We start from the raw sequence: 9,634 nt of genomic DNA on the forward strand, positions 1-9,634 counted from the left end.
GACATCACATTTCGTTAAAGAAAGTTAATGTATACTCACCATCTTTTTTTGCAGTAACCTGTTTTAAGGACTCTGAAAGAACAATCAGCAACCGCAACCACGCAGAACTCCTTGTGAACTACAGAGGAAATAAAGGGGAGGAGGGAAGTGCGCGTACATGCGCTGCGTCTCCACCAATAGACACTTTCAGGGAAAGTGCACGTTCACGCATTGCGCTGCCGCCAATAGCCCGAATCTGGGCATGCGCACCAGCTGTTCTACTCCTTGATCTAAACGGTCACGCGCGGAAAACTAAACGAGCACTGTGCTACTGTATTCCTCCGACGAATTACATCATGCGCCCGAGATGTCAGGCTAGGGACTCTGCGATCTCTTAACTGTTGTGGCACACCCAGAGGGATCGACTGAATACTTTATCTGGAAATTGATTATTTCGTTTATTTTTATATATTTATGCTGAGAAGCGTATTGAACGTGGACTGTAATAAAGCATTGAGTTATACGCATGTGTTGCTGCTTGCGTTGACAGTTTTTACTTTTTCAAAGCGCCCTCCAATGTAACAGTTTCGATACTGTGAGTATGCAATTGATTAAGTCTGTTGAGCTTAACAATCATTTTCATTTATACTTGCGTGCGTATAACCCTTATTTATCTTGACGTAATGGCACACGATTGGCGAAAGGGGGTGTGTCGGTCTCCGAATGCAGAAATTGTAAGATCGCTTGTGATTGGTTCAGAGGTGCCACTGCAAAAGGACCGCGCTCCCTAATTGGGCAATTCTTACCTGCAATGCGTCAAAATTGGGCCGCGTATCTCAATAACTGAAATTAGCACTGTGGGACTTTGCTGTGTTCGATTTTTCGGCGTATAATGAAAATAGGTCAGTCAGTTTTGCTGTTGGTAAGCTGTAACTCTGCGAAGCAAAGGATTTTTTTAACAGTTTGAACTCATCAGCACGTGTAAATGTCAGAAAAGCGTGACGCCCCCAGGTTGCAATAGTTGCTGCAGTTCTAAAGACATCGGGTACAATAGTAAGAACACTGAAGTGGTCAACAGTCCACCCTAATAGTGCACAAGGGAACCTAGAGGAAAAATTGCCCATCCCCCGTATAAAAGCCACTCACTTTCAGAATGACACTACTCAAATAGCAGCAGTCCAGCACCAGTTTATGTATCATCACCTACATTTAATCACAAACTAATTTTCATGAAAGCCAGTTATATGTCACAACATCAGCCATTTAAATGAACATTCTGTTTCCCTAGTATAGCTGCTTTCCCCCTCCAACTGCTTTCCACTGACTTCATGCTTTCAACATCCTATAAAACCCAATCTTCTATTAACAATCTGATTGATCTGATTGCAGTAATTTCTAGCTTTGGTTCATGTCTGGGCTTCTTTAGGCACAAACTAGATCTATACACAACACAACTCCTAGCACAATTTGAAAACTCTCAGAATATCTTACATGCTCATCTCACCATCACTTCTTTTACTAAAACTGATATCACATTACATGACTTTTAGTTGAAGGAGGCATCAGATTTGGTAACTGCAGTTATATACACTACAATATAGTGCGCAGTATGTAAAATTAGATGACTGCCTAACAATTTTGCAGTAAGGTGTCACATTTGTGAAGTTTTGAGAGCTCACCCCTTTTTCTAACAGGCAATAACATTCTGCCTGTTGGAGTTGGTGCCTTGTGGAGGCTTTACAGTTATGGCGAGTTCAGCTGCAGTCTTGGCACTTTTTTCCCATTCTGGTGTGGTATGTAAAACACACAGAATTAGGCAAGTATGTCTCAGTCCTGTTTTTTTTTTTTTTTTTTAATTGGTCCACAACCATATTCCCGATGTTCCTTATTCCTCATAGCAGCATTATGATTTGTATTGTAATTCCAGGTGAGTGCTCATTGGTTGTCAGTTCCTCGAGCACACAGAACCTGCGGTTATGACTAAAGGCCAATAAACTTGATTGATTTTATTGGGGTGAGTCACAGACTAGTTGGACAGAGAGGTTGGGAGCTGCACCCACCACACGAAGAATCACCTGGATTGGGACCCGAGTGCAGCGGATGACACCTCAGCACCACACTGGAACACTGTGAGGTTTTACACGTTGACTGGAGTGTCAATCCTGCCATCAACCCCCAAGGTTTCCCTGCAAGTTGGAGTACCTGCTTGCAGGGCTGGTTGCAGATTAACATCATACCCAGGATGGAGCAATTACAAGTTAAGGGCCCAGTGGAGTAGAGTCACTTCTGGCGGTTACAGGATTCAACCTTCCTATTGCCGACGCAAATCTCTACCCTCAGACTAGGGATATAGTTATATATAGCTTAGTTGTATAGTTGGACTGAGTCACTGGGTATATCAAACCACATAACTGTTGTGGCAGAAGCACTTGGTTGGCGCCAACACGTAAAATAAAACAAAAAGATTGTATTTTTCTTCATCTGGGGGCCACGTCTTCCCTGTGTCCCTCAGCCCTAACACAGTCCCAAAAACACCACCAAAGAAAAACACCCAAAATCCCTCTTCTTTCTCCTCCACTCCTTCCAGGCAGCAGCAGCAGCAGCTTTTTCTTCTTCTTCTTTTTTTTCTTCTTCTTCTTCTTCTTCACTCTGGCGCCTTGAGTAGTGGCTGCAGGCTGTTCTTATAGCCCACCCGGAAGTGCTTCAGGTCATAACCTAATTCAGGCAGCACTTCCGGGTGTGGCTGCATTTCAGCCCACATGGGCTCATTAAGCCGTACAGCTCCTCTGGGTGGCCGCCACGGAGCCCAACAGGTCTGAGCCCTGAAGTCCCACGACTGTGGTCCCGACATAGCCCAGGAGGGCTGCCACCACATGTTCCAGGGAATGTAGTGTGTCCCTGTCCCAGTGTCAAAGGGGCATCCCAGCCTGGCATGGGTCCCAGCCATCCGCCACACTGTATATCACAGCAGCACATCATGACTGCCCACAACTCGCTAAGATATGTAAATGAAGTTGGTGACTGCAACTTGCTGGAAAAGTTGTACAATGTGACACAGCCTTAAGCTTGCATCTGCAATATTCAACATTTCAGTTAAGTTTCACAACGGCTTTACTTTTTCAAAATCATCCATCTGTTACACAGGAATCTAAGTTCATACTAACTGTATGTGAGCTATATGACCACTTAGGGCCCTGAGACTTATGGGGGTCCCAACCATACATTTCTGTGTAACTCTACTGTACTCTGGGGATTCAGAAAGTATTTAGACCCCTTCACTCTGTGCACATTTAATTTTGTTATAGATGAAATTTTAAAATAAAAAAAATAACATTTTTGCAAAAAAAGGTTTTGGAGGCTTTTCAAGTTTAATGTGTTGTCACAAATATGCATCAGAGGGACACCATCAGTTCTCATCCAGCGTATGCAATACCTCATCGGAGTAAGAGAGGGTACTGCCACTAAAAGTATCATTTTATTTCTCTTCTACAGCAGTACGAAAACACCCCATTGAGAGCAAATAACCCTGCCCCTTCAGGCCTGAGAGTTGTAAGAACCCAACGCCCCCATTGTCGATGTCTCATTTGGACACAGGCTGCTTTATGGACGGAGCTCTGATGCCATGACCCATTCATATGAGCCACTTTAGAAAGAGCCAAAAGAAATATTTATTTAGATTCTTTGCCCTTGAGCACCGATTTTGTTTGCTATTTGCCACTACTATTAAATTACATTGCAGCAGGGACTTAAGCATTCTAATGTAGATTAAATTTTAAATATATATTCTATGTACTTTGTACATTGTATACTGTGTATCTATATATGAAGGGGTACCCAAAAATAACTGGAATCTGCATACATGACATGGCCTCCCCACTCAGATCGGACCTTAAGGTTAAGGGCCTGGGAGAGGGATTCAGCGTTGGAATGGAGGAATCCCGTTAGTGGAGTAACTTATTTTTGTATGGTTGCAGGCTTAGAACCATGTGATCTGGGCATTCATGTCTCGATGGGAGCAGAGCCACTCCAGGGGGGCCTGGTCCGTCACCCAAGTGAAGTCTCTAATCAGGAGGTAATACCAGAGCTGCATTATTGCCCATTTAATGGTGAAGACCACTTGTCTTGTCAACCAGTCCAACCTTTTATGGCTGAGATACATGCCAGGGTGTTCGACACTGTCAATGACTTGGCTTAACACTGCACCAAAGTTGGAGTCCGAGGCGTCAGTCTGGAGAAGGAAAGTTAGAGAGAAGTTAGGTGAAAACAATGCAGGAGCTGTGATAAGGGCCATCTTTAAGTCACGAAATGCAGCTTCTGCCATGGGGGTCCACGTCACCTTCTTCTTTGTCAAGTGTGTGAAAGGCATGGCCCTCTCAGAGAATCAGGGAACAAACTGTCAGTAGTAGCCTTCTAGTCCATGGCCAGGGCCAGCCTGTGTGGCCATTTTGGAGCACTAGGGTATGATACATCCACTGCCATTCACATAGCCTAGAAACTTAGCCTTGGTCAACATGAAGTAGCATTTTTTGTGAGTTTATCTGGAAACTGGCCTCACAGATGGCTTGGAGGATGTAGAAAACATGTTATATTTGTTCTGCCCAGGTGTTGGAATAGATGATTATGTCATCCAAGTAAACATTATTTTGACATTATGGGGTGTGGGAGCCTGTCCACCAGACCTTGGAAGTTCATGAGAGCACTGTGTCACCTAAAGAGTAAAACACATTCCTGCCAAAGACCATTAGGGGTGCTGAACATGGCCTTTTCCTTTTCTGTGTCCATCAGGGGGATTTGCCAATAGTCCTTCATCATGTCAAGGGTAGACAGATACAAGGTGTTACCCAGCCACTCCAGCAGGTCATTGATCCTTAGTATGGGATCGGCATTGAAGCTCGAGACTTGGTTAAGGAAGTCATTACAAAAGCACCAACTTCCAGCTGGCGTTGGCACCAGCACAATTGGGCTGGACCAAGGGCTATGACTGGCCTCTGTTACCTTGAGTTTCAATGTCTGACATGCTTCCAACTTAACTTCTGCCTTCTTTGCCTCTGGGAGGCAGTAGGGTCACTCGTGAACGACCACTCGTGGATCTGTCACAATCTCATAGTTGATCAGCTCAATACGGCCCAAACAGGGGTCCATGACTCCAGTCACGGAGGCGATGACAGCTCCCATCTCTTTCCTCTGCCAGGGACTAAGGGCGTCCCCAAAGTTTACCTGACTGGCATCCGCTAAAAGTGGCAGACTGGTAGTGTCCACCATATCACCACAATTGTGATCAATCCATGGCTTTAAGAGGCTCAGATGCTCTCTGAGACGTTGGTTAGGCTAATAGGTCAGACAGACTATGAGTCCTTACATTCTCAGACTTCATAATGCCCCTGCCCATGGGCCAGGAGCTTGAAGTGGATTGTAGGAATTAGGTCCATAACCCTGACACCTAGCTTGAGCTCCCAAAGGCTAGAGCCTCGGTTGTAGAGCCATGACTGTGCATGCTGTGCACCTTCAAGGCCGCTAATGTAATCCAATATGTTTTGTGGTAGAGGGGCTACCTCTTCCTCCCAACCTTCCTAAATCAGATCGAGCAAGCCTCTGGGCTGTCGACAGTACAACAGCTCAAAGGAGGAAAACTGGTTGAGGCCTACAGCACCTCCCTGAAGGCAAACAAGACTAGCATGAGTAGATGGTCCCAGTCTCTACCATCTGTTCAGATTACTTTCCTCAACATCTGTTTCAGCATCTGATTGAATCACTCAACCATACAGTCATATGAAAACGTTTGGGAGCCCCTGTCATCCTGCATAATAATTTACTCTACTTTCAACAAAAAAGATAACAAAAAAGTATGTGTGGTATAGCGGGTCCGCGGTTTCAAAAAAAGGGCCAGGTTTTAAATCCTTATAGCGTGTTGTTTCCCGTGGGCACAATTGCACGACCGTGGGGAGTTAATGAGGTAGTTGGAGCGAGTCGCACCTGCACGTGTGGATGCAATCGTTCTCGATTGCCTCATTGGCTTCCTGCGGTGTGTGAATAAGGTGCTGCGACCACAGTGGCGTGCAGGGGTGCGTATATATACAGGTCAAAACCAGGAAAGGGGGATAGATATATGGATAGATGCATTGAGGTAGAGTAGAGGATGAGAATAGAGGTTAAAGGACAGGAAAGGCAGTCTAAGCAGGAGGAGCTGGCCACCTAGAAAGAGGAGACAGAATGAGCTGGGGCCCCGCGAAGTAGCATTTTTTGGTGGCGCTCTATGGGCTAGTCTACCCTACTGAATGTTCGAGTGAGTGGGGTGAGCAAAGCAGGTGTCCTCCCGAGGGATCTAAGGAGCAACTACGGGAGCGCGAAGGATGAAAGGAGGAGAGCTGACCTTGACAGTCTGGCAGTGATGTCCATTGGGAAGCCAAGATGGAGGGCGGCTGAAGGAGCTCGTTGCTGTTGAGTCTCCGCTGGCTGAGGGAGAAATGGGTGAGCCAGGGAGAAAGAGAGAGACGGAGGTGGGCAGGAGAGTAATAAGAGAGACTGTATTTTAACCTCAGAATTTTATTGGATTTATTTATTGTTGTTTTTATGCCCACTGTCCATCCATCCACTTCCACTTATCCGAGATCGGGTCGCGGAGACAGCAGCTTGAGCAGAGATACCCAGACTTCTTCCAGCTCTTCCGGGGGAATCCCATGGCGTTCCGAGGCCTGCTGACAGACATAGTCCCTCCAGCATGTCCTGGGTCTTCCCCAGGGCCTCCTCCCAGTTAGATGTGCCTGGAACACTTCACCAGGTAGGCGTCCAGGAGGCATCCTGATCAGATGCCCGAGCCACCTCATCTGACTCCTTTCGATGCGGAGGAGCAGCAGCTCTACTCTGAGCCCCTCCCAGATGACTGAGCTTCTCACCCTATCTTTAAGGGAAAGCCCAGACACCCTGAGGAGGAAATATAATAAGAAACATGATAGGATCTGGATTTGTTGAGAGTCCTGGAGATCTCGGCTATCAATCTGCCTCCCCCCTATTGGTCATTCCACAGCTGAGTCAGTGCTGGGCCAGCCAATCTGATGAAATGATCCTTCTACCAGATGATTCCTATGATCCTCCATTAAAGATAACATTACCTTAGCCATGCAACAACTTGGCAAGTGGGCAGAGGCACCAAGTGCCATATTTGAGTACCGAGAAGTGAAACAGAGTAGGTGAGGGTTAGTAACAAATTCTAACTATCATATTACTTATGTTTCAGGGCTAATGACTAACAACAGAGATGCATTCTGTACAATTAATCAGCAGCTCTAGTCAGGGTGTGCTGAACTGAAGTTGTGAGTCTTCAGCCGGGACTTGAAAGCTGAGACTGAAGGGACATCTCTTATAGTAGCAGGCAGACCAGTCCAAAGTTTAGGGGCCCTGTAACTAAAAGCTCAACCTCCCCCTGTTATTTTATTAATCCTTGGAATCCTAAGCAGACCAACATCTTGAGATCTTAATGTGTTCTCTGGTTTGTAAGTCATTATAAGCTCAGACAAGTAAGCCGGACCTTGGGCATTTAAGGCTTTATATGATAAAAGGAGGATTTTGAAGTCTGTCCTAAACTTAACTGGGTGGTAGTGTATGTTTAAGGTCATTCATTATCCTGCTGGAAGGCGAACCGTCGTCCCAGTCTCAAATCTCTAGTGGACTGAAACAGATTTTCCTAAAGAATTTTACTGAATTTAATGCCATCCATCTTTCCTTCAATCCTGACCAGTTTTCATAATGCTGCCACCACCCCCATTCTGTGTGTGCCACATATGGTGATTCCCACATTGGCCAAAAAGTTCAATTTTAGTCTCATCTGACCAGGGAACCTTCTTCCATGTGTTTGGGGAGTCCACCACATGCTGTTGGGCAAACTCCAAACATTTTTCTTATTTTTTACCTTTAAGCAGTGGCTTTTTACAGGCCATTCTTCCATAAAGCTGCCTCGGTGGAGTATTAGGCTGAAAGTTGTCCTGTGGACAGATACTCCCATCTAAGCTGCGGATCTTTGCAGCTCTTTCAATGTTATTTTTGGTGTCTTTGTTGCATCTCTGATTAATGCCCTCCTTGCCTGGTCTGCGAGTTTTGGTGGGCAGCCTTCTCTTGTCAGGTTTGTAGTGGTGCCATAGTCTTTCCATTTTGTTATAATGGATTTAATAGATCTATGTGGGATACTCAAAGTTTGGAATTTTTTTTTTTTTTTTTACTGTAACCCTGATCTATTCCTCTCCACAGCTTTGTCTCTGACCTCTTTAAAGTGCTCCTTGGTCTTCACATTTCTTGCTTATTGCTATTGCAGAGTCAGGGTCCTTTCAGAACAGACATCATGTGACAGATCATGTGACACTAAGCCTGCACACAGGTGGACCCTAATCAACTAATCAAGTTTATTGGTTGTTCCAGATCATATTTTTTTGGTGGTTTCATAGTAAAGCGGATGAATACAGTACATATGAACTCACAGGTTTTCAGTTTTTACTTGTTTTTTTTATATATAAGGTGTTTTATCTTCATTCCATTTCAGCAAATTGGACTGGACTGTTAAGTTCATTACATCAAGTCCAAATGAAAATCCATTTTAATTCCAGATTACAATGAGACAAAAAACGAACAAACACCGAGGGGGATGAACAATTTCACAAGACCCTGCATGTGACATGTCAAGACAAGATGGCTATCAAGGAGGCGGACAGAGTTTTGATCAGATTTATGGACCAATCAGAGTGTACATGAGAGTTGCCTGCAATAGACTAACTTCCCAAATCAGGGTGCATTCCTACTCCTAACTTGTCCTGGCTGAATAAGTTTTAGACTTTTGAAGGTCACAGAGTGAAGGAATAAAGTTTCTTTAACAGCAAAGAAGCAATGAAATCACCCAATTACGACAACTCCTTTTTGAATAACGACATACTATTAAAATCTATTCTTTCACCACTAATGCATGAATATGTAGACACATTTTTCTTGATTATTTATTGACTAAAAGATTAATGGAAAAGCACAGAATGATGAAATGTGGAAGATTCCAATCTAAGTCATTTATTTTAAATCAGCACCGAGACAGCAATGCAGCCTCTCAAGTGCCCTTACCAATCAGCTTGCCTTGACGTCAGAATCTTCAGCGGCCGTCGCTCACTATGTAAAGGTCACCGCCATCCAGCACACACCCTCAGATAGGTGAGACGGGGTTCGTGACAAGAGCCCTCCAGAAATCAGTAGGTCCGGGTAAGTGGATCCAGCAAAGTGATTGCATGATTTGAAGTAAAAATGACTCTGCCGGTTCATCAACTGCCACAATTCTTCAAGCCACTCCCATCTTCCAACAATCCCAACCTACCAAACCCCCCCCCCTCCCAAAAAAAAAAATGAGAAAATACATTCAAGAGATGAAAAAAATATCTTCATCGTGAAGGATTTCTGAGCACGACTTAAAATTGCATAGTGCCTGTCCAGGTTTTAAATTTAATTGCCTGCAGTGAGCACGACTTTGAAACAAAATTACAGCCATTGGTTTCCATAGTGCAGGTAATCAGAATATGGATGGAGATGGAAAAAAAATATCACCTTTAGTGTTATACAAAAATAAATAAATAAATGGATTCAATAAGAAAGGTATTGCCAATGGAATTTCTTGAATCTTTTGAAATTT

The 9,634-nt window shown here is 44.4% G+C and overlaps 1 protein-coding gene across 1 annotated transcript in view; it reads right to left on the reverse strand.

The window, feature by feature from the left end:
* calm3a (calmodulin 3a (phosphorylase kinase, delta)) overlaps window positions 1-147 on the reverse strand; it is a 50,455-nt gene extending 50,308 nt beyond the window's left edge. Inside the window, exon 1 of the mRNA XM_039768058.1 lies at window positions 40-147. Within this exon, the coding sequence (XP_039623992.1) occupies window positions 40-42 (3 nt within the window). The 5' untranslated portion in view covers window positions 43-147. The remainder of the gene's footprint in view (window positions 1-39) is intronic.
* Window positions 148-9,634: the final 9,487 nt, after the last annotated feature.

Source organism: Polypterus senegalus, chromosome 11 (genome assembly GCF_016835505.1).
Source record: "Polypterus senegalus isolate Bchr_013 chromosome 11, ASM1683550v1, whole genome shotgun sequence".
In the NCBI taxonomy this organism is placed as follows: domain Eukaryota; kingdom Metazoa; phylum Chordata; class Cladistia; order Polypteriformes; family Polypteridae; genus Polypterus; species Polypterus senegalus.